Source organism: Ovis aries, chromosome 3, assembly GCF_016772045.2.
Source record: "Ovis aries strain OAR_USU_Benz2616 breed Rambouillet chromosome 3, ARS-UI_Ramb_v3.0, whole genome shotgun sequence".
Lineage (NCBI taxonomy): Eukaryota > Metazoa > Chordata > Mammalia > Artiodactyla > Bovidae > Ovis > Ovis aries.
The window spans coordinates 74,354,218-74,380,997 of record NC_056056.1 but is presented as its reverse complement, the minus strand read 5'-3'; the positions used below and the strand labels follow the sequence as shown (position 1 = coordinate 74,380,997).

At 36.1% G+C, this 26,780-nt stretch overlaps 1 protein-coding gene across 32 annotated transcripts in view; it reads right to left on the bottom strand.

Annotated features, from left to right (window-relative positions):
* NRXN1 (neurexin 1) overlaps positions 1–26,780 on the bottom strand; it is a 1,208,609-nt gene that overhangs the window by 129,791 nt on the left and 1,052,038 nt on the right. For 17 of the 32 annotated variants that reach the window (XM_042246177.2, XM_060413877.1, XM_060413879.1 and 14 more), the window contains 2 exons: positions 21,843–21,932; positions 20,143–20,462 (listed from right to left, as the gene is read on the bottom strand). In XM_042246177.2, coding sequence (XP_042102111.1) covers positions 20,143–20,462; positions 21,843–21,932 — 410 coding nt within the window. The remainder of the gene's footprint in view (positions 1–20,142; positions 20,463–21,842; positions 21,933–26,780) is intronic. The other 15 variants (XM_060413886.1, XM_060413887.1, XM_060413889.1 and 12 more) reach the window with 1 other exon arrangement.

The window sequence follows — 26,780 nt, the reverse complement described above, 5'->3', positions numbered from 1 at the left end:
CCTTTCCTAATTTTTTTTCTAAAGCATTTATCATTATCTAATAGATGATATATTTTGCTTATGCAATTGCCTCATATTTTCCTTACTAAAATGTAAGGATCATGAGAGTAGAGTTCTTAATCCATTGTTTTCATTACTGTTTCCACACTGCCTAGAACATTGTCTTTCCTGTACTAGATGTTTCACATATTTATTTAGTAAATGGATGAAATAATTCCAATATTTGAATGTGGTTATGAGTAATGCTCATATACATATAGAACTATGCCTTAATTATTTCTATCATATTCCCTTTCCTCTCTAATAATGTATTTGCTGTGTTGATTTATTTGAATATTGATTCTGAAGTCTACTTGGATAATTTATGCATAGTCTAAAAAATTAGTAGGTTTTAGCAGATATAACTGGCCTGTACTAGGTAGTCACTGAAAATTTCAATTTATTATTTTAAGTTGAAAATAAAAGTTTGGTTCTGTTTTGAACAGAGTTGGAAGTAATATACTTTTTTTATATTTCATTTTTCCATTTCATCACACAACAATGAGGATTATGTGATGCTAAAATGAGAACATTTTATTGACTGCACATCTCAGGAAGAAATAAAAGCCAATATAACTTGGTTATTTGTCATAAGAGAGGCTACAGATGGGGAAGTTAGATCAAAAGTTTGGATAATTTCCAAAACACATCTTTGTAGCATCCTGAGATGTTTTTCCCTGGTATCTGCATTGGAGTATCAGTGTTTCTGCTCTTCTATGAGTTTTTACCACTCAAATCAAGGTATCATATTGTTTTATTCCATTTCAGGCTGCTGTAACAAAGTATCACAGCTTGAGTGGCTTATAAACACAGGCATTAAGTTTTATAGTTCTGAAGACTAGAAGTCTGAGATCAGAGTGCCAGTATGGTTGAGCTCCACTGAGGACTTCCTGCATTTCACATTGCTGTCTTACAGTATCCTCACAAAGAGAGCACAAAGAGGAAGCAGACTGGCTCTTCTATGAGGGCTCCACCCTCATGATGTCATCTAATGCAAATTACCTCTTAAAGGCCCCACCTCCTCATGCCATCCCTTTGGAGACAGGGTTTCAACATATGAAGTTTGGGGGAACAAAAACATTGGCCATAATGAGTATTTTTCTAATTCCAACTATCTGGATTTTCCTTCCCACATAGTTTCACTCTTTCTACCCAATTAGTAGAAAAGGAGTATTCTTTTCTGTTTCTTAATTTTTTTTTTTGACTAACAAACAATGCACATTATTAATTTCTGCCAGATATTTATGTAGATTTTATAATAATGTCTAGGTGAGTTAAAGCAAAATTCTGGTACTGTATTGTAATTCAGATAATATTCTTATCTTCAGAGGGGAAAAACAATAACTTTAAGTTTTGACATCATTATAGCCTAAAGTCTTGAATGAAAAAATTTAGTTAAAAAAAAATATATATGACAATCACAAAGCATATATTTAGAGAAAAATAATACAATTCATAGAACTGAGAAAAATATGGAGGTATGTGGGTTTATGTGTAAAGCAGATATAGAAACAAGTGACAATGGCAAGTTTATTTATTGAGAGCACGACAGGTTATCAATATCTTTATATTTATACCTATAACCATATCGGAGAAGGCAATGACACCCCACTCCAGTACTCTTGCCTGGAAAATCCCATGGACGAAGGAGCCTGGTGGGCTGCAGTCCATGGGGTCGCTACGAGTTGGACACGACTGAGTGACTTCACTTTCACTTTTTACTTTCATGCATGGGAGAAGGAAATGGCAACCCACTCCAGTGTTCTTGCCTGGAGAATCCCAGGGACGGGGGAGCCTGGTGGGCTGCCGTCTATGGGGTCACACAGAGTTGGACATGACTGAAGCGACTTAGCAGCAGCAGCATCATATCCATATCTATACCCTGTATCTCAGAATAGATTCATGTACTTTGTCCTACAGTGATCTTTGAATAACGTGATTTTTGACCATCAAAGTTTGCTGATAAATACCTCCAAAGACGAGAGGGGAGAAAGCTAACTGCAGGACTTAAATAGCACCTGCTGTCAGCTGAACAATGAGCTCTTCTGATACTGCATGTGCTCAGGAGTGAATGGCTACCACCACCTGGCACACTAGGAGGCTGTCTTCAGAGGAGAGTGGGTATAATCGAAATAGCCAGGTTTAGAAATGCTAACAATTTTTTCAGGTTTTGACAAATCTGTATGCATACTGGTTTGTCTTCATTGGACTTTTTAGCTATTAACAATGTACGTGACAACATGATTTTATCATTTGGTGGTCTGGAGCATAAATATTAACACAGGTCTCATTCCTTAAGTTGTGATCAACTATAATTAAGGCCACATTTCTTGTAATTCCTGTCCTTGAATGTGGGCTGACCTTGTGACTTGCTTTATCACTGAAGTTGAAGCTGAGTTAGGCAAGTTCTAAACCTGGGCTCAAGAGATTCTGCACCGTTCTACTCTCACTCATGGAATTCTATGATTGAGCTGGCTTCCTGGAGTATATGACACACGTGGAACGTAGGCACATTGTCCCAGTTGAGCCATCTTAGATCAACCAGTCCCTAGGAAACCCAGTAGTGGATCATCAACATAAGAATAGACCCACTGAGATCTGTCAAACCCAAACACAGCACAGGGTAGACAAACCACCCAGCTGAGCTCAGTCCAAATTGCAGAATCACAAAATCCTGCGCTAAATCAATGTTTCTAGTGACTAAGTTTAGAGGCAGTTTGCAACATAGCAGAAACTAATTAAAACACCAAGTAAGTGGGGGAATTATTTTTAAAAAGGCAGAACAACATTTGTTTTATTCCAGTTTAATTAAATAAATAAAACAATTTTCTTTAAGTAGGGAGAAACAGTTAACTTTGAAATGATAAAAGATAAACAATAACTACATAAGGCTATTAAATGTCACATATGGTTAGGTTTGAATGTAAAACGTGTCTCTGCTTTATATTTGTTAGTTTCTGAGTTTCTTTTTAGCAAAGTAATCAGTACTTTTGCTCTAATTACCTTTGGAATTAATTGGCAAATGTTTTTTGAAGTTAAAGTAGAAAAAAACCTAGAATCTAGAAAATAAGAAAAATCCTCCATTCTTCCAATACTAATCTCTCTAATATTTCTGTTCCTGACTCTCTGGAACAAATTGAAATTGGATATGAAGACAAAACTATACTTTGCCTTTCAGTTTGGCTTTTCTTCATTGATGAACGGTGCATTACGAAGTCAGAAATATAAGGCTGTTTCTTTCTAAGATTTCATTAAAGATAAGCTATTTGAGAGAATGAAGACTATTTTGCTGACTTACCACATCATCTACTAAAAATGAATGACAATAAAATAATGAAAAAGAACTCAGGCCTTATCAATCACAGAGTCATTTAGAATTTTTGTGATTGCTCTTCGAGTCCAAATGATTATAGCTAAACTTTGTCAAACTAGGAAGATTAAAAGATTCTTTGAAGTTGCATAAATATAATACCCTATATACTCAAGCCATCAGAAGCTTCTTCAAAAGGTTAAGTTAGTAGGGTGAAGGAGCAGGAAACTCAGAATTCAGAAATAATAAAGAATGTTAGGCTTTTTCTTCATATTTCATAATCTGTTAAAATTTGTAAACTCAGTTAATTGGGAGTATAGAGACTTCTCATCTGTGTTTTGAATGTGAAAAGAAAACAAAGGGCATTCTTTTATGGATCGTGACTAAACACAGTACCAAAATATTTAATTTCCTTTAGTCATGGCTGCAATCTCAAAGTCCATTTCAAGTTGGGGAAGAATACTGATGCTTTTGTCTCTCTCCCTCTTGAGGCCCCATGAAAAATAAAAGCTAGACAAACCTGTGTTGTCTGTAAAGCCTCTCAGTGGAGAGAAAAAGTATGCAGTCAACAAAATAAAGAGCTTTTCAAACAGTAGCAGAAGACTAGAAATGGCTGAAAAAGAGTTGGGGAGTGGGAAAAGCAGAAAAATGCACAGCTTGGAATACAATCCAGAGAGATACAGGGGATAAAGAGTCACTGACAGCTAATCTGGAGAAGACATGGAAGGAGATCAGCAGAAAATACACATAAAAGTCAAATTCATTGGCATCCATCTACTTTTGGACATTGTGAAAGGATCCAAGATGGTCCCCAAAGATCCTCAACTCCTTGCATTGATGCCCTTTTGTAATTTCCTCCCCTTGGGCATGGATGGGCTAGACTAACTGCAGCCATGATGGGATGGCACTCCTAAGATTAAGTTATGAAAAGTCCATGGCTCCCATCCTAAGTGATTCCCAGATTCTACCCCCAACTCTCCTTCCACTCTAAGATCACTTGCTGTGGGGGAAACGAGCTGCCAGAATTTATGAAGGAGCCCTATACCCACATGTGAGAGAATAAGCCATGCAAATGAACTGGAAAGTGAATTCCCACCCTCCAGTCAAACCTTCAAATGAGATGCAGGTTTGGTCAATGGCTCTCACTGCAGCTTCATGAGAGTCCTTGAGCCCAAGGCTCTTAGCTAAGCTTTACCCAGATTCACCTAACCCACACAAACGGTGAGAGAATAAATCCTTGTTAGTTTAAGTTACTAAATTTTGAGACAGCTTGTGACACAGGGATGCACAGTTAATATAATCACCTAAAATATAAAATAAAAACAAACCCCCAAAGCAAAAGCAAACTGACAAATGAAAATCCAGATCATTCTTCTCTTAAAGTCAAAAATTCATTCAAAGAAAGGTGAGGCTCTTAGTTTGAATATTCTTTTTATTCTGGCATTAGGACGTCTGCACCACATCTGCCATTTCCAAGGGAAAGTCTATCACTCTATATACTCTTGATCACTCTCAATATGAACAGGGTTTCCTGTCACACTCGAGATCAAGCAGTAACACTAAGGTTCAATAACAGAAAGCACAGATAGGAGATGTTTGGGGTGAAAAAGAAAGAATTCATACAGTTGAAAGACTGGGAACTTAAACTGCTGATCCAATAAACACAAAGGAAACAAAGTAAGAAAAAAAAGATGTTGAGGAACTTTTGGAAAAAAATGAGACAGGTATAATACAAATATGAAACAAAGTAGAATGTCCTGATTATAAAAAACTGATACAATGGAAGGGATTCCATTTGATCCTGACCCTGAGAATATTCTCCTTTATGAAGTCCAGGTAATATAATATTGGACCCATAAGAAAATGAATATAATCTTAACACATAACTGAACCTGGCATTGGACAATATTTACACAGCAGTGGCAGTCTCAGAGCACGTTACCCTTTCTCCAGTTTGTATTCCTCATAGATAAAATATGCAAGATGTGTCTGTGGTTGCCAAACAGTCTGTTAAAGTTAAAATCTCTGGAAATATAATGAGATGGTGGGATCTAGAGAAGCTAGTAGAAGAGGCAGGTGTACAATATCTTTATCTTACTAATGTGGATCTCAAGAGATACTGTTGTACATTAATGGAATGAGAAATAGAGATACTATATGTACTACTTAAAGTTACAAAAATGACTAGTATATGAAAAAAATTCAGATGAAAAGAAGAAGAGGAAAATAAAGAGATAAAGACCAGGAATTAATGTTCAGTTTTCATTCTGGAGAGTGGATAAATATTATTTTTAAAAGGGATAAACAAATGGAAGTGTAACCATAGTATTTAAAGATATAAAACTAATTACCAAAAGAATTATGAAAAGATATCATCTCTGTGAAGTAAGACGAGGGGTGGTGAGGGGTTGGATGGAGTACTGGTACTATTTATACATATAGCTATGCAAAGAAATAGAGGAAAACAACAGAATGGGAAAGACTAGAGATCTCTTCAAGAAAATTAGAGATACCAAGGGAATATTTCATGCAAAGATGGGCACAATAAAGGACAGAAATGGTATGGGCCTAACAGAAGCAGAAGATATTAAGAAGACGTGGCAGGAATACACAGAAGAACTAGACAAAAAAGACCTTCACAACCCAGATGATCATGATGGTATATCACTCATCTAGAGCCAGACATCCTGGAACGTGAAGTCAAGTGGGCCTTAGGAAGCATCACTACGAACAGTTAGTGGAGGTGATAGAATTCCAGTTGAGGTATTTATAATCCTAAAAGATGATGCTGTGAAAGTACTACAACTCAGTATGCCAGCAAATTTGGAAAACTGTGCAGTGGCCACAGTTTTCATTGAAAGTTTTCATCACAGTTTTCATGAAAAGGTCAGTATTCATTCCAATCCCAAAGAAAGGCAACACCAAAGAATGTTCAAACTACGGCATGATTACACTCATCTCATGAGCTAGCAAAGTAATGCTCAAAATTCTTCAAGTCAGGCTTCAACAGTACGTGAACCATGGACTTCCAGATGTTCAAGCTGGTTTTAGAAAAGGTAGAGGAACCAGAGATCAAATTGCCAACATCCGTTGGATCAAAGAAAAAGCAAGAGAGTTCCAGAAAAACATCTGCTTCTGCTTTATTGACTATGTTAAAGCCTTTAACTGTGTAGATCACAATAAACTGTGGAAAATTCTGAACGAGATGGGAATACCAGACCACCTTACCTGCCTCCTTAGAAATCTGTATGCAGGTCAAGAAGCAACAGTTAGAACTGGACAAGGAACAACAGACTGGTTTCAAATTGGGAAAGGAGTACATCAAGGCTGTATATTTTCACCCTGCTTATTTAACAACTTATATGCAGAGTGCAATATGTGAAATGCCGGCTGGCTGAAGCACAAGCTGGAATCAAGATTTCCAGGAGAAATATCAATAACCTCAGATATGCAGATGACACCACCCTTATGACAGATAGTGAAGAACCAAAGAACCTTTTGATAAAAGTGAGAGAGTAGTAAAAAAGCTGGCTTAAAACTCAACATTCAAAACACTAAGATCATGGCATCCAGTTCCATCACTCCATGGCAAATAGATGGAGAAACAATGGAAACAGTGAGAGACGTTATTTTCTTGGGCTCCAAAATCACTGCAGATGGTGACTGCAGCCATGAAGTTAAAAGACGCTTGCTCCCTGTAAGAAAAGCTATGACCAATCTAGACAGCATATTAAAAAGCAGCGACGTTACTTTGACAACAAAAGTCCGTCTAGTCAAAGCTATGCTTTTTCCAGTAGTCATGTATGGATGTGAGGGTTGAACTGTAAAGAAAGCTGAGCGCCGAAGAATTGATGCTTTTTAACTGTGCTGTTGTAGAAGACTTGAGAGTCCCTTGGACTGCAAGGAGAACCAACCAGTTCATCCTAAAGGAAATCAGTCCTGAATATTCATTGGAAGGACTGATGCTGAAGCTGAAACTCTAATACTTTGGCCACCTGATGCGAAGAACTGACTCATTGGAAAAGATCCTATTGCTGGGAAGGATTGAAGTCAGGAGAAGGGGATGACAGTGTATAAGATGGTTGGATGGCATCACCGACTTGATGGGTATGCATTTGAGCAAGCTCCAGGAGTTGATGATGGACAGGGAAGCCTGGTGTGTTGCAGTCTATGGGGTCAGAAGGAGTCGGACACGACTAAGCAACTAAACTGAACTGATACATACATCATCTTCTAAATCATATGACTTGTTTTAATGTGCATGTTTTACTGTAATGAAAATAATTTGACAATTATTTCCATTTTTTTGCATATATATTTAATTCAACAAAGTCTAAAAGTAAATTTTGCCAGAATCCTGCTGTTAGCTTCAGAACCAGTGTAAAAGAGTAGGTTATAATTAATGTTATTACTTGCAATTTGAGGTATAACCCATTTAAATATAGTGTATTTTCAAATAATCCACACAGCAAGACTAACTCCTTAGACATTTCCTAGGTTTTGTCTAGATTTGTCTGTCATCAGGAATTCACTCCACTCCCCAAACTTCATTTAAGTCTTTGTGTCCAATTAGTATTATGCCAGCATGCCCCTCTAATCTCTTTTTATTTGCTAGTTCTTTGTACTTGGTTCTTATTTGAAATTGTCAATTAAAATATCACAGTTAACCCCAAAATGATAAGACACCCTTCAACCTCTGAAAAAGCATGCTATACCCACTGATCTGTAACCTGTCAGTCAAAACTATACTGCTCTGTACCCCTGTCCTTTCCACCTTACTGACAGACCTTCCTTTCTGAACTTATGCGAACGTCAGTAACACAAACTGAAATGAGAATTTGCCTTCTGTATGTCCTATTCACAACTTTCTCTTAAAAACAACAATATTCTTTGTTTTAAAACTGTGTATTAACTCTCCAAGTGAGTGAATAACTGTTTTCCCCTTCTTTTATGTACCATTTTTATTCTCTGCAACTATTGATCAATCCAGGAAAATTCAACACTAGGCAATACTCATTATTTACCTCAGCATTGGGATATGCACTCTGTGTGTTCATAATTTATCTTCGCAAGAACTAATTACTTAGAGTCCACTATGCACCAAGCACCTTAGGAGTTGAGCCTGCATAGGGGAATAGGGCATAAGTTTTGACTTTCAGGGGCTTGTCAAAAAGAAATGGAAGTAAAAGTTATAGGCTCTGATAGATAAAGAACTATCTGTATCTACTTATCTGAATGTCTATTTATCTGTTTCTCCAAAGTGCTATAAAACAAGAAATGCATTCTGCTTGGGGTTTTGGGGGAAAGTTTTGAGTGAAATGTAAGGTCTAAAATAATCTCATACCATTAACATTAGCAAAGTTAGATGGCTAGATAGCATCACTGACTCAATGGACATGTGTTTGAGCAAACTCCAGGAGATGGTGAGGGACAGGGAGGTGTGGTGTGCTTCAGTCCATAGGGTCCCAAAGAGTCTACCTGTCTGAGTGACTGAACAACAGCAAAGAACTTTATAAATGTAGAGTCAATTACTATTAATAAGACCACAGGTACAAGGGTAGCACAGGACAAAAAGAAGAAAACAGGACCACTGAAGAGACTGAAAATGGGAAGTTGCTTTTTGTTTACTATTAGCATATCGATGATAAATTTCAGATTTCAAATTTGGTGCTTCACACATGTTTCCCCCCCACCCCCTTATGAATCAACTTTCCAAATAATGTGGAATGCAAAGTCATACTGAGAAGAATATATAAGACAAGGAGGCAATTAAGTAAAACACAGACAACTTCAGGTACAAATATATATCTATCTAAAACTATAATGAAAACTCTTACTTTGGAGAGTGGAAAGCCTTCACTTCATACCAGAATGAGTGGGTCATTTGGCTGCCTCGTGGGGTCTTATTTTTCACTCGTTGTTATGAGTTGCCATATTGGCTTTGTCTAGAATTATTACTAATGGTCACTTAATGCTGTGCATGGGAAATTCAGGTATAAGTATAGGAAATTCACCACAAAATGTGAAAGAATCTTGATAAATCTTTTTTACTTCTAAAATACAGGCATTAGAACCAGAGAACCTCCATTTAATGTAATGTGAATACTATTTTCTTTTGAAAGAAATTAATATTCCCTTTGGACCCATGGACACAAGTACTTACAATACAATCTAGCTGTATACAAAGTCTTTTGATATATATTCAGGGATAGTTACTGTAGAGGTAAGCTAAGAGATATAGGAAATATGAAAACAAGCTTCTCTCAAATGTTCTAGGGCCATGGTTTTCCTGCTGAATTTTTATTACTGGGGTATATTTAATGGGCTTCCCTGGTGGCTCAGATGGTAAAGAGTCTGCCTGCAATGCGGGAGACCTGGGTTCGATCCCTGGGTTGGGAAGATCCCTTGGAGAAGTAAATGGCAACCCACTCCAATATTCTTGCCTGGAAAATCCCATGGAATGAGGAGCCTGGCAGGCAAAGAGCTGGATATGACTGAGTGACTTTCTCACTCATACACACATTTAGTGAAGATCTTGTAAGAGCTGGCTTAACATGGTACAGCAGATAGAAATGCCTCACGTGGTTGTTGTCATTGTTCAGTTGTCCAGTTGTGTCCAACTCTTTGTGACTCCATGGACTGTAGCACACCAGGCCTCCCTGTCCTTCACCATCTCCCGAAGTTTGCCCAAGTTCATGTCCAAGAATAACCATCAACACCTTAGGAATCTGTGAACTAAAATGGATGGGAACGGGGATATTTAAATCAGATGACCGTTACATCTATTTCTTTGGGCAAGAATCTCAGAGAAGAAATGGAATAGTCCTCATAATCAAGAAAAGAATCCAAAATGCAGTACTTGGGTACAACCTCAAAAATGACCTCATGTGGTCAGCTCACCAGTATTCTGGGGAATCTATAATTAAATTTATTTTTTATGCAGCCTGTGGACAAAGTTAATCAAATTCAGGTCCACTTCTCTTATTTGGGATTTGAGTCATCTTGTTTGAATCTGTAGTGCTTAGAATAGGGTCTAGCACACAAAAGGAAGAAAGGAAAAAAGCAATAAACAGAGAGAAGAAAGAAGAGAGTGGAAGAATGGGAACAAGGATTCTGAGAAAGGAAAAAATGACCATGTACTTTGTGCCAGATGCTATGCTAAGATGTTTGCTCATGTAAATCAAGCTGACACAAAGAACCTATCATCACAATAAGAATGATTTTAAAGTTCCCTTTATCACTGGTTAATAACTCACTCCATATAATAGTCCAACATTGAATTCAAGCAGTATCCACACTTCCTCAACCACGTGGTATTTATTCTGTGGAAAGACAGAGGTGATTCTGCTCACCCACATGCCTCTCAGGGAAGTCTCCATGTCCCTTAACTAGGAAAATCAATCCTAAAAGAGGACAAAAGGGGTCTGCGTCACCAGCTATCCTATCAAACCTACAGACTGGAATGATAACATTTATTTTAGAAGTTTTCCATGGAGTGTGGGTAATTTCAGATCCAGGGTAATGTCTAGCACATTGCCAACACTCAGGACATGTGGACTAATAAAAGTGTGTTACTTCAAAACACTCACTGTTTAAAGAAAAAAAAGACTAAAATATCTTCCACCTTCCACTTTGTTTCAGAGTTTCAGCTTGTCAGTGATTCTGTTAATAATACGCTGTAATCTGTTCTGTACAAAAGCTGTGTTCTTGTTGACTTATTGTCGTTCCTGTTGTTCAGTCGCTCAGTCGTGTCCAACTCTTTTCCACCCTAAGTAATGCAGCATGCCAGGTTTCCCTGTACTTCACTATCTCCTAGAGTTTGCTCAAACTCATGTCCATCGAGTCAGTGATGCCTGTTGATTATTGCGTTTATAATTCATGCACGGTTTCTCTACACATCCAAGTAGTTGGTTCCTGTCATACAGGTCTGTATCTCTAGGTACCACACCTCTATCCTCAAGAATACAATACTTTGCAAAGTGTATTTTATAAGTTATGTACACAAAAGATATTTACTAATTCATAATTTTAACTAAAAGTGCTGCAGATTTACAGGCAACATACATTATGGTTGAAAATATTAGGTTGGCCAAAAAGTTCATTTGGCCAACATCTTACAGAAATACTTGGATGAAGTTTTTGGTCAGTCCCACAAACAACTTAATAAAAACAAATACATACTGCTATCTTTGTTTTGATTATCATTTACTATGCTAACTGAAAAAACTATTGGTTAACACTTGTGTTATTTGTCTGCTTGAGGTGCTACATAAAAAGAATAGCCATGATGAGAAGACAGTGTTTCGTAAGTACTATAAAAGGCAGATGAATTAGCTATATCTCCTCTTAAAGTTCAAATCACGTAATACTACATATTTTTTTGTTGTTGTTGGAGAACTTTTCAGTGATGTTAACTGATAAGAAAACTTAATATAGGCACTAAATAATGAAAATTGAAGAACTCATGTAGTACCCAAGGAAATCTATAGATTCAATTCAATCCCTATCATATTACCAATGGTATTTTTCACAGAATAGGAACAAAATTTTTTAAAATTTGTATGGGAACACAAAAGAACCTGAATGGCCAAAATAATCTTGAGAAAAAAAAAATCTGATAAATCATGTGCCCTGATTTCTACAAAGCTACAGTAATCAAACCAATATGGAACTGGCACAAAAAGGGGTACATAGACCAGACGCTATAAAACTCCTACGAGAAAACTTAGGCAGAAAGCTCTTTGACATTAAATCATAGCAATACTTGTTTTGGCTCCATCTCCTAGAGTAATGGATATAGACACAAAAATAAAGAAATGGGACCTAATTAAACTTGAAAGCTTTTGCACAGCAAACTATAAACAAAATGAGAAGATAACAGGAGGAAGCATTTGCAAATGATGCAACCAATAAGGGATTAATTTCCAAAATATAAACCAGTGCCTGCCGCTCCATAAACAGACAAACAGCAACAACAACAAAACCCAATCAAAACACGGCGGAAGGTCTGAATAGACTTCTCTCCAAGGAAGACAAACAGATGGCCAACAGGCACGTAAAAAGATGTTGAACATCACTAATTATTAGAGAAATGCAAATCAAAACTATAATGAGATACTACCTCACCCTGGTCAAAATAGCCATCAGTAAAACAAAATCTATAAATAGCAAATCCTGGAGAGGGTATAGAGAAGAGGGAACTCTTGTATACTGCTGGTGGGAATGTAAATTTTTGTAGTCACTATGGAAAACAGTATGGAAGTTCTTTAAAAAGCTAAGAGTATAGTACCATATGGCACAGCAATTTCCCACTCTTGGCCATATATCCATGAACATGAAAACACTAATTTGAAAAGATACATGCACCCAATGTCCACAGTGACACTATTTACAATAGCCAAGACATGGATGCAACCTAAAATGTCCATTGACAGATGATGGTCAAAGAAGATGCGATACAAATATATACAATGGAATATTATTCAGTCATAAAAAGGGAATGAAATAATGCCATCTGCAACAAAATGGGTGGACCTAGAGATTATCATCATAAGTGACGTAAGTCAGACAGAGAGAGGCAAATATCACATGACATCACTTATATGTGGACTCTGGTTTAAAAGGATTAGCTTATTTACAAAGCAGAAATAGATTTACAGATAGAAAACAAATTTATGGTTACCAAAGTGGAAATGGAGGGGGAAGGATAAACAGAAGTTTGGGATTAACAGATATAGGCAACTACATATAAAATAGACAAAAAACAAGGACCTGCTGGATAGCACAGGAAGCTATATTCAAGTATCTTGTAATAACCTATAATGGAAAAGAATCTGCAAAAGTGTACTGTATATCAATTCTACTTCCATAAGATAGTATTAGAGAGATTTAAATTTAATCTTGATATCAGTTTATTAAACTAAACCTACTGTTTTATATATATTATTAAAGAAAAAAGCATTGCTAACATATATGCATGCATACACAATTTCCTTATTCCAGATGACTTGCCTCCTCCTCTTCCTTAACAAAATAATTATTACATGTAAAAGAGGAATAAGTCAACAGGTATAACATAAACATACCTATGTACTTGAAAGCCAGATTACTATGGTACCAAAAATTCATAGCATTGACTAAAATAAAGACAAGAAGATAAGGTTATTTTATTGCTACTTTACGTTTAACTCATTTCTTAATAAAAGGAGAAGGAAATGGCAACCCACTCCAGTATTCTTGCCTGGAAAATCCCAAGGATGGAGGAACCTGGTAGGCTACAGTTCATGCGGTCGCAAAGAGTTGGACACAATTGAGAGACTTCACACCTGACACCTGACTTAATAAAAAGTAATTCCTTTGGCCTCAACTGAGACTTGAAATATCAGGAAAGGTGACAATCTCACCAGTCCTTTCTGAGAAAATGCTCACTGAATTTACTGCCACATATTCATTAGATATAGGGTCTTAAATCATTCCATTTCTCCCAAATGGTATCAAAATAAGTTATATCAAGAATCATAAACCAAATTTAGTCTAACACACAGCTGGAAGTACTTGATGTTTTTCATATCCATGTTGAAAAAAGTATAACATGAATTTTTAAGCTCCTTAATCAAGACATGTTATTGAGGACAATTACAGAAGTCATATTTTCAATATTCAGCACCATACTATGAATGAGTTTCTGTCTGAGAACAGCTGGGAAACAGGTATAGGAAATTTCTGTGCTGCTCAGTGAATAGTAATTTCTGTTGGTAGTGGTGGTGGTTGGTGGTTGAGTAAAACAGTGCCGGCTATGGGGATCAGTGGACAGTTCACTTTGCAGTATATTTAGTGCTCACGGTCCCCTCCCACTAAATGCTAGTGACAACTCTCCCCCTGAATCACTTCCTGCCTCCCACTGCTTTTCAACATACTTGTAGGGGAATGGTGCTGCCTCCCTGTGGAAAACACATTCAACAGAGAATTCAGCTCAGTATACGTGCATGCGTGCGTGCGTGCTAAGTGGCTTCAGTCGTGTTCGACTCTTTGCGACCTATGGACCCTAGTCCACCAGGCTCCTCTATCCTTGGGATTTTCCAGGCAAGAATATTGGAGTGGGTTGCCATGCCCTTCTCCGGGGAATCTTCTGGATCCAGGGATCTAACCAGCATCTCTTACATCTTTTGCATTGGCAGGCAGGTTCTTTACCTCTGGTGCCACTTGGGAAGCCCCTTCAGCTCAGTATGTGCTCAGTATATGCAATTGACGCTTTGATTCAGAAACAGCGATTCAGAGCTATGGTTTTCAAGGGTGAAGAAAATATTTTAAAGGTAAGAAAGATGCTTTAATTCATACAGTGTACTTAAGGAATGCTTTTCAAACATAATTATTATTTGTATAATGGTTTAATGTGTCAGGCATTATTTTTTACTTCTCTTCATTTTAGGGTGAACCATAATGAAAAAATTTTTGGGGGGACAATGAAAAATTGTCAAATAGCAGTGACTGTATATAGTTCTCATATGATAGTGACTATTTAATCCTCACAATAAGTTTATGACACCATCATCCCCATTTTATAGATGGGAAGCAGAGATACTGAGAGGCTAACTTGCCTGAGGAACGCAGCCAGTATACGGGGAAAGCAAGACAGAGATTTAAGTAAGCATTCAGGCTTCTGGAGCCATTGCCCTTGACCCCTGCACAGTACTACACCCTTAACAGCCTTGTCAGTGCTGCCTCTTCCAACTGTCAGCTCTCAGAAGGTAGAAGCAGACTGGGAGAATTGGGAAGAGTAAGAAGGATGGAAACAGGTAGGTGAACAATGGAAAGGGCTTTGCAGGCAGAGCAGAGAGAGGTGTGAAACAGCATGACCTCTGGAGGTTTCTATTAGTAGTTCAACAGATCAGAGGAAATGGGTGTGGAGAAGAGTAGAGATAAAACTTTCCAGTGAGGCAGATAGGAAGCTAGCTGTGAAGGATGGACCCTGATGATCATTCGGGAATTTGCTCTTTATCTTAAATACTTGGATGTATTAAGGCTCATATCTGCATTTTCAAAAAGAGAAGCCCGATCCCTACCTAGGTACAGATCGCATTGAACTAGTTAAGAATATGTGAAGGCAGGAAGTGATGAGATTCGGAACAGAGGCCAGGCTCAAGGGCAGAGGGCCAGCTCACCTCAACATACTCTGAAAAGAAGCTGGCTGCATAGCCTTGAGGAAGGTATTTAGTTTCTTTGGGCCTCAAATTTCTCAATAAACTCTTTAAAATGTATATACCCTAGAACTTTTGTTTACTAGTAATGAGGGGAAAAACACCTTCTAAATAGCAGTGCTTATTTGCATTTAAAATTACAATGAATTATACTTTTCTTAGTCGGCACCATTAGTTTCAGAAGAATGTGCCTTGTATACATTTTCAAATCTACACCCAAGTGTTTTTCTTTTCACTATGCACTAAAATTTGCAGTTAAAATGTACATTAATTTAAGTAAATTCAGCAGAATGATTAGACTAGGGAAAATAAAATTAATTATTCATGTCACCAATATTTTAAAATGCAGAGTGGTTATCAGGAAAATGAAGCCACAGCTAAGGTTAATTAATATTTTTAATAAAAAATAAAATTTTGCTCTTTGAAGTTACAAAATGTTTTTTGTTAGCTTTAGATATTTTTCATGGAAATACGTGTGCACTCTGCTTACATTTTTCAAATAAATAGCATTAATTTTTTATGAGTATCTCCAAAGCTGCCAGGAAGCAATAGCAGTGTCCAACACATTCACACACTTTTTTTTGTTTGTACACTAACTGGGATTCTTTTTGGAACATTCTACAGGAATCAAATACCAATGAGTTCAGTAGGAAGTGAATACACATGTCCTGACAATCTACCAATGGTTTAAAATCCTCAATAGTACCTTTTCTTGAGTAGGTTTGCTACCTCTACTCTGAATAAAGTCTAACTGGAACCACTAAATTGTTTCAGTACATTTCATTCACACTTACTGATTCTATCCCAGTCTACAGTTTAATTTCTTTCTAAGAGTTGCAAACTATAGTCCCTCCAGTCAAAACCCAGAATCTCTCAAAGCCTTATTTCTCTCCTTTTTTAAGGTTTTTGAAATGAGATGAAAAGCAGATGAAAAACACTATGGATTCTTGAAATCAGGTAAGGAAACCAGAGTCAGTTTCTACTCCGAGTGTAAAAGACAGGGCCTCTCTATTTATTATTCTTATGAAGAATGATTTTCTAGCAAAGATAGATTTTAAATATGTTGTCAAAGTAGAGCATAATACAATTTGTGGACCAAACTGGGATGCTTTTGAGAGTCAAAAAAGGATTCTATTAATAATTACATTGATATACCACCAGGTACATGGGGCTTCCCTGCTGGCTCAGTGGTAAAGAATTCACCTGCCAAGCAGGAGACATGGGTTCGATCCCTGATCAGGAAGATTCCTGGTGAAGGAAATGGCAACCTACTCCAGTATTCTTGCCTGGGAAATTCTATGGACAGAGGAGCCTGGTGGGCTACAATCCATGGGGTCACAAAAGAGTAAGAAATGACTTGGTGACTAAAGAAGAACAACACAGTTCAAGAGATTCCTAAACCCACTCGTTTTAGAGAGATAGCAAGCAAGGCCAGAGAGCAGCGAGGTTAACTATCTTGTCCAAGATACTCACAAAGATAGGAGGTTGTATTGAAACTAGAAACCTGTTGCTGTGATCTTTCTATTATACCATACCCTCTCTAACCAAAAGGCAATACCATGGATCCATATTGTCTACAGTATGTAAATAACTTTTAAAATATTCTTAATGGAAAGATCACAATATTGCAAAATGTGATACAAAGCATAGACCAAAAGAAATGTCAAAATCTTGATCTCAAAATAAGCAATTTTCTTTCTTTACAAACTGGCAACCAAAGGGAATGAATATTGTCCTTTGCATGTTAACATGCTTTAACTCATTTACATAAAGCTATATATACATCAAGGGCTTGGCTGGTGACTCAAGACAGTAAAGATTCCACCTATAATGCAGGAGACCCAGGTTTGATCCCTGGATCTGGAAGGTTCCCTAGAGAAGAGAATGACTACCCATACTCCAGTATTCTTGCCTGGCTAATTCTATGGACAGCGGAGCCTGGCGGGCTACAGTCTATGAAGTTGCAAAGAGTTGGACATGACTGAGCAATTAACACTTTTTTCACATATACATCATAGATTGCCATATTATTCAGAAGAGCAGGGAACACTTAGCCATCAAAGATCTTGTGTGACACTTTTGCCTCCAAACCCAAGAAGGAAGCTCTCAGCATCCTGAAGAACTTTATACTGTCAAGAGTTTGCAAATATCCACTTTCTGAGATTATCCTTATAGAAAGTTTCTCTTTGTTAGGATGAGTGGGTCTTATGGAAACATTTAGATACTAAATATCATAAGCAAAATAACTTTCTGTGAATTTTATATAGTCCATATTAAAAGTACTACTAATATTGTTATAGCCATATTTTTAAAAATTATTTAATCAGAAGGGTTGGTAAATGCATCCATTACTTCATGACATAGATCGTGTCTTTCTAAAGTAAATATCAATCTTAAAATTGATCACTATCAAGAGAAGAAAAACTTTTTTTTTCCTTTTCAAAGCATATTTACTTTTAAATAGGAATGTAAATAGAATCTTATGGGATGACATTTTGTGAATTCTCTTTTATATTCTTTGACTCTGTGAAAACTGAAAAATGCATTCCTCCCCACTACTTGCCCTGCAGAATGGCTGCAAAAACCTCATCTCATCTATCTGAAATGAATCCAATTCTGCTTCACCAAAAATCTGTTTCTATAGTTCTAAAACATGCAATCACCCTAAGGTACATAGCCATTGTAACTTAAGTGGCTCTGTGCTATCACTGAGGAAAATACACGTTGATTGAGAAAACAGTCCAGTATGGCTTTTGAAAACTAAATGACCCTCCCTGGCATACAACTGAGTAAGACAGTTGATAAAAGCAGGCATCTACGGAAGGAAGATGCCTCATCCAACCTGCAAAAATGGGTCAAAGGTTATAGTCTTAGACTGAGCATTACAAATCATTTTTCTATTGAATCTTCCAAGACTGATAATTCTAGCAAACACTTAAATTCTGTATATATCAATAATTTCTTTGTAGTTGGAGGACAGTTAAAAATCAATTGTGAAGTAAAGAAAATTCACAACAAATTAGCCTGCTATTCAAAAATAAGCAATTTGATTTCTTCCCCAGTAGTCTCTCTTTCACACATTCACATCTTATTACTTGTAATCACAAACATACCCTTATGAGAGAATTTTAAAAGCTTTCAGTACAACTTTAAAACACTGTTGCCACAATTGAATATTTGCAGGATATTATTCCAAATTATTTAATTGCTATTATTGGTGTGTTGAAATCTGAAGATTTAAAATATCTATTTTTAATGAACCTAGTAATCTTTTATTTACGTCAATACCTCCTCAGATGAACCAAGTAATCACTAATTGATTAGATCATTTACTTCCATAAACCATTGCTATCTTTAAACATGTTATAGCTTATAAAAAAAGAGAGTCTTTTCATTGGCAATTAATGGGCAGTTAACTATTTTCCTTTTACATTACTTAATATTATAAAACACAAATTTTAATTTCTTCATTTCTAGATGTTTAAATTATAAATGAAATAGCTATTTTACACATATTTTCTTAATAAACATAATTTCTTACGACATAGCAAGTACTAATAGATAAGGCATATTAAAATGAGGCTGATACTTCCTTATTGGGAGATATATCTGGTTTACCTAAGAACTTAAGGAGCTGCAATTTCATTAATGATGAAGTAAGACTTCTGAGGAAAAAAATCTGGTTAATTAAAATTTTATTCACAAGAATATTTCCAATGCTAAATGTCCTAGAATATCCTCTTCCGAATTATTTACTTAAAGGAAAGAGTTTATCATTGCTCTGTGTTTTGCTTTCCTATATCAGATTTGCCTTAATAACCTGCTTATTGTTAAATAAGCCATACACAATAAACACAACCACAAATCATTAATGAAGTAACATCTTAATTGAATTGTACACTTCTTGTACAGTGTGACATTTAAAACTCCCCCCCCCCCAAAATTTAGACATAAGATTGAAAAATAAGCTCAGTGAATATTTTGGGTGAGGGCAATTAGCCACATAATGCACAAAATTTGTTGGCCCAAGACACTTATTAAATACCATATTTTGGGTCTTTGTACTCAGATAAACTAATAGCGCTTTTTTTTTTTTAATCAACAGTAGAAGAGTAGACTTATCATTCATGACAAGACCCACACGCCTTCCAATTCAAAATTTTCAGACTTCAAAATACAAGTGCTGTAGGTAATTTCTTTTTTAAGATTTTCAAAATTTGCTTTTATTTAATTTTGATGAAGTTTTGAGCTTGAACAAGGTCTTTCAGATACTTCATTAATTTACTTGTTCATTTAACTTAAAAAGTGAAAACCGTGTATAATACTCAGACAAACCCCTTAGCCAGGTCTAGGCCAAGGTTACTGGATCAAGACCATCAGCCTAGCCACACACACACCGATACAAAGTTTATCAAAATTCATAAGCCACAAACCAACATTTCATCTTCAAACTGAATCCATTATATTAAGCAAGTCTCAAAAAAGCCCTAATGATTGAGATCAGAAGTAATCCCATTCTAGAAAAGACACACATGCAGAAAAGTCCACTTTCATAGTCACAGATTCAAAATGAAGAAATGAAATCCAGGTACTCACCTGGCTAACGGGTTCTTTGGTAGGGGGCTTTCCTCTTCTGGCTGTGCTAGTAGCCAGGGTCGTGGTGGTCTCCATAATTGACGTGGACATCTCTGACTGCATGGCAGTGGCTGTCGACTCAGTTGTCATAGAGGAAGGCACTTCACCAACCAGTCTCACATTTCCCACTATGGCGATGTTGGCATCATTTTCGGCTGCCATATTCAGAACTTTCAAGCCATTGTAGTAAAGCCCAGAGAGCTGGCCCTGGAAGGGCTGGCCCTGCTCTTTCCCGCCAATTATTATGGTTGCTTGGCTATTGAAGATTGTGAGCTGACGCCCTGTAAAAATAATATTACATACATGCAAAAATGTTGATTGTGAACTCTACATTCTATAAAGGATGATAAAACAGATCTTTCATGGGGTGGATAATGAGAGCAATAAACTATAAGAGAGGCATTTGACTCATAATTCATTGCTTATAAATGAGGTGTCCATGAAATGCATAATCACTGGCAAATACTAATAAATTCTCAACTTATTGTAAATGTAGTGCCTTTGCTAAAAGACCAATCAAAGATATATATTATAAATCAATTTTCAAGTGGATCACTTTCTCTTTTACCTCAAGATCTCAAATCTAAATTGATAAATTAAAAATATGTAAGATAGCCAACATTTCAAGTATTTGTCATTCTAAAATTACAACTGGCAGAAACTAGTCTATAGCAGCTGAAATCTAATTTAAATTTATGGTAAAAATTTCATAATTCACATAATGGTCATAGGTATCCATATGCTCTTCTTTAGAAATGTTTATTTTTTTGAATGCAATAGTCCATTGTTATTTGAATTATTCTACTTTTCTGGCAAATACACTGAAAAGAAACACATGGTTTACACTGACTGCGTCAGAGACAAAACAAAGAAACAAAAAATCCAAAAAGATTTTTCTGATTGGCTTTCAGCAAGTCTATTAAAACAAAACAAATGAAAAAAAAACACATAGCTTCAGATGTAAAAAGCGGCTTCAGGAATGATACACAAACCGATGGAGAAATTATGGCACATTTCCATTAAACAGCAATCCTCAGCAACAGTACCAAAATCATCAAATTGAGTATCCAGTTTTAGCAGATTGCTCTCTGTTCATAAAAAGCATGCACACAACTTTAAGTTCAGTTTTAATTAGGGCTTGCTCCCAAATGCTCTTAGAAGGTTGCAAACGTTAAAGGGACTTCATTTTGACTGGCAATCCATATTGCCCACTATTTAAGATGCCTAGAGTTTAAACCAAGAGTTTTTGTTTGTTTGTTTGTTTGTTTTTCAGGACCATAATAAAGATATCAGAACTACATATATTTTAGTTAATAATTTAGAGGCTGGAACATGTAATATAATCTACGAATGATTTATCATTTTGGGTTAATGCTTGCTGTGAGTACCTTCATAGATTGAGTTAGTGGATTATATTTAACAGTCCCTTTAACCTTAAGTTAACAGGGTAAGATTATTAAACAGCTGGTACGTCTAAAAATGTATAGAAAGTATTATACAAGGAATGCAAATATTACTATCTACATTTTACTGTTTTAAATCTGTTTTTAATTTAGTTTTACGGAAAATTTATTTTTTATGTTTATTAGTGTTACAATGAAGTACTACTTGGTTATGTTCAAATTATTTTTTTATTTGAAGTTTTAATCAATGTTTTTTACCTTTGTCGAGTAGCCATTCATCAACTACTCGACCAAGTCGATATGGAATTCGCTGTCTAGCAATCGCCAGGCGCTCGTTATCATTGTTTCCTTTAAAGTTTAAAGAGACATTTCATTGGTTAAAATCTGTAAGGTCAAAGGTTAAAAGTTAATACTTAAAGCTTGAGCTATACAGTTGCCACATGATTTTTTGAAATTTGGAATTTTAAAAAGTTCTACCTAGAACATTTCATGTTTCAGACTTGTCATTCATTCATTTATTTTATTTTAGCAAACAAAATTATTCCTATGTTAATTGAAAATTAGAAATCTGCATTTGAGCTAGGTTATTAAAACTTATGTTATAGACAGACCCGAACAACCAATTTAAACAGCAGATAATAGCTTTGCAAAAAAAATGACCGTTGATCTCAGGGTTTTGTCTTTTTGATGTTTCTTATTAACTAGTTAAACATGTTCAGGTGAAACAGGTTTAAGTTTTCAAAATACATTCAATCTCTTATTCCAGATTAGTAATTTATGAACACCAAACTTAATACCATCTTTGGCACACTGAAGCATCTAAAATAGGCCTAGCATACTTTATGTCCTATTCAGAAAAGAGAAATTCTTATTCATCTCATTTAAGGAAACCACAAAGTCCGAATAGTTCTTATATATTCCACAGAAATCGGTTTATCAACCACTTGGACATCATAAGGGAATACATCTTGCATCATCCAAATATGTTATGATAGGAAAAGGCTTTGACAAAAGTGACTTTATTTGAGTGTCCTTATTTAAAGGATAAAGTGTATTTATTTAAAGCTTGACATGCTGAGGTGTATAACATTTGAAAAAAATTATATACTCAAATATTTGCTTTTTGTTAAACTATTCTAAAAAAGGCATGATAGCTTCAGGAACAAACACAAGCCACAAGAGTGGTTCTGTATTCATAGCTCTAAACTATGTAGGAGCCTTGATACTTTGAACAAAAAATTACTCTAATAAAAACATAGTTTAAAATGACCTTGAATAATGCTTGCAAATAGGTGACTGTTTTCTTGATCTATAAAGCACTTAGGAAGAATCCAGGCTTCCATCTCAGCACTCAATTGTGTATATTGCCAGAAGTTTCTCTATTCTATGAAAATTAGTTAACACCGAATCTTGCACTAAGGAATTTTAGTAATAGCTCAGATGGGAACTCAGAGGTGAAAGAAAGGATGAATGGTAGTACTGCCCATAGGAAAAGACTAGAGCATTTTACTGGGGAAGATAAAAGATATAAATTTTCTTACATTTAGACTAATTAATGTGTTTTCTTGGGCTGGTCTTATTATATACTATACTTACCGAAAGAAAAACCCACCATGATATTGGTCACGTACTTTTAGAGAAAGAGAAAAGAACTGTCATTTAAACTCTATCAATTTGTCTTCTGAAGTTTTATATGACTGAAAATATTTCATACATTAGAATTAAACTGAAAAGTACAAGTATCAAAATGGAATCAAATATACAGTTTAACAAAAACACATATGTATTTCTCTGTATTATGAAGTTATTAAAATGTTAGAATATTTTTCCTATGGGAACATATATTGGTATATTGATAAATTTCTAGAAAGGATAATATAGCCTAAATTACAAGTATATCTTCATTTTCAAAAAGTGTGTTCAATTTACATTCTCTTTTGTATGCCTATATATATATATACATATTTGGGAAAATATACTAAAATTTAATATTGGTTGTCTTATGGCAGCACGTTTATTGATGAATGTGTTTTTGACTTATATATGATTTATGTAATGAACATGATTATGTACATAATTTGATAAACTATTTTCAAAAATACATAATCTTTGCTCTATGGATTTCTTTGTTGACCAACACGCATACCAATTTACACTGATATAATTCTCCTGACAACTTTATAATTATGTAGCTCTTTGTCCAAGTTTTCATGCTAGAATGTTCCTATCATCAGAAATGAGTTAATATTCCCTCAGACACCACCCAAGTCCAGACTACAAATCACCTCTTGCCAGTTACTACTACAATATATTAATAGATCTCTCTGGATCCTCTCTGCAATCAGTCCCACCCATCTCCACATTGTCAGCTACTACCCAATCATGCTGCTTGTCATTGTAACCTGCCTGTTGCCTTTAGGATAAAATATCAACCAACATGAGGAGGTTTATGATGACTTTCATGATCTGGTCTCTTCCTACCTCCCCTACCTCATCTCAGAGTGGTCACTGCCTTGCTCTCCTCTTTCCATATCCTCATGGACACTGAGACTTCTTTCAATTCTTCTAAAGCCCTCCTTTCACCTCTGGGCTTCTTCACTTGTACTCTCCTCTACTTGACTTTCCCTCACTCCCATCTCATTCTCATCTTTCCTTAGCCAAACATGACTCATTAAGGGAGTCTTCTTGGCAGGAACATTAGTTCTCAGGAGGTCTTCACTGACGTTCTCAAGTTAAATTAGGACACCTGAATAAATACCTTCCCTGCACTTGATATGTGCCCTATAGAAATAAGAGCTAACCTTGTAATTGCACATTCAATAAATGTTTTCTCTCTGAACTCTGAAATTCCATGAGGTCAGGTATTACTTGTAGTGCTTACTGTTGTGTTTTCAGTATATGCACAATACCTATCATATGAACTCTGAAGCAATATTTGTAGAATGAAGTAATAAAGGAAATCTTGTTTTAAATTCAGATAGCTTCTGTGGCACCATTATCTCATCTTCACAGGCTAACAACATTCACAAGAAAGCAAACACTTGTGCCCAGAGGATAGACTGCATGTAGCTAAGTTTCTCTTTGTACTTTTCAAAGGAAACATTTCAATTATAATTTTAGGTCTTTAATGATTTGAACATCCATTTAGTCAATCAGTTCATTATTTTTTAATAATAACTGCCCTGTACCACAAAGTAGATAATCATAGTTATCTTTAGTAGGGAAAGTAGAGAGAAACCCTCCCAGGTGGCTCAGTGGTAAAGAATCCACCTGCTAATAATGCAGGAGATACAGGAGATGTGGGCTTGATCCCTGGGTCGAGAAGATCCCCTAGAGGAAATGGCAACCCAGTCCAGTATTCTTGCTTGGAAAATCCCATGGACAGATGAGCCCGGCCAGGTTACAGTACATAGTACTGCAAAGAGTTGGACATGACTGAGCACACACACAAACACACACACACACACACACACACACACACACACAAACACACTCCACGTAGAGAGAAAAGTCTTACATAATACAGATGGAGGAAATAGATGGCTTTCCAATGATACTGAAAAGAGTGCATAAAAACACAAGAATACATACATACACACGCATACAAACACACAGTTTGCCCCATACCTTTAACTGGCACCCACAGAACAATTAACGTGATTGCTATAGCACAATTTAAATCAGCAATAGCTTTTGAAGATTCTTGATGAGACTCAGCTTAAAACACAAACAAAAAACCACTGAATTCCCATTGAATAGCAAAGAGGTGATCTAACAAGAAGAAAAAATTAGAGTAGGCAGCAGAGATAGGTATAAAATGACACGATAATATTTAAGAAAGATAGCCATACAAATGGGGTCATATAATCCTATAACCCCCACATTTCAGATGCCTTCTAGTTGATAATAATTTTTAAATTGGAATATTTGATTTTGAAATCCAGTTTATTGCTGCTCAGTCACTAAGTCATGTCTGACTCTTTGCGGCCCCAAGGACTGCAGCACACCAGGCTTCCTTGTCCTTCACTGTCTCCCAGAGTTTGCTCAAACTCATGTCCACTCAATTGGTGACGTCATCCAACCATCTCATACTGTCATCCCCTTCTCCTCCTGCCTTCCAAGGACAGACTATTTCTGGTGTAATGGATAGGAAATTAGATGGTGCTTACTTCATTATATGTTGACTTTATTCTCTAAATTCTTTGTTCTTCTACTAGAATAAAAAATTAATGTCTTTTCTTCAAAAAAATATATAAATACATTCAGTTCAGTTGTTCAATCATGTCCAATTCTTTGTGACCCCATGGACTGCAGCCTGCCAGGCTTCCCTGTCCATCACCAACTCCCAGAGCTTGCTCAAACACATGTCTAATACATTATCGACAAAAACACATCTAATTATAGTAGAGTGACAATATCCTTCTAACAGATGATTCCCAAACTCCTTCTAGTAGTGAGTAAGAAATAGCTCAGATTCCTTAAGTTTGCCAGGAATAAGCCCACATTTTGTGTCTACCTCATGATTTTCATTAACAAGCGGAACATTAAAAGTTATAAATTTGGTATATTATTCTAAGACACGGGGCTTCTCAGGTGGCGTTAGTGGTAAGAACCTGCCTGCCAATGCAGGTAAGATGTTAAGAGACCTAGGTTTGATCCCTGGGTTGGGAAGATGCCCTGGAGAAGGAAATGGCAACCCATTCCAGTATTCTTGACTGGAGAATCTCATGGACAGAGGAGCCTAGTGGGCTGCAGTCCATAGGGACACACAGAGTTGGACTGTAGCAACTTAGCAGCAGCATTCTAAGATATTGCCCTAAATTCATTTTATTCCTTTACAAATTTATGGTGCTATATTATTTGCAACATATCCAGTAACTCTGTATGATTATGTTAATTTTATTTAATCTTGTCCACATTTTGGTATACTTCTAAATTTCACATACAATATAAAGGACATAAAAACAACCCATTTGATCAGGAAAGGTCAAAGATAAATATCATTTCTGATGACCTTTTCTTTTCTTTGGAAAGTGTTGAGATTTGATACCAAGTGTGCCGGGATGTAGAAATATTACATGGGCTTTCTGTGGATGGTCAGCGGTTGCAGGTTTATACTGATAGAGATATTTTTTAAAAAGAAAATGTATCTGAAAATCCAAATCAAATCAAACGTGAGAAGCTATTTTCATCTTC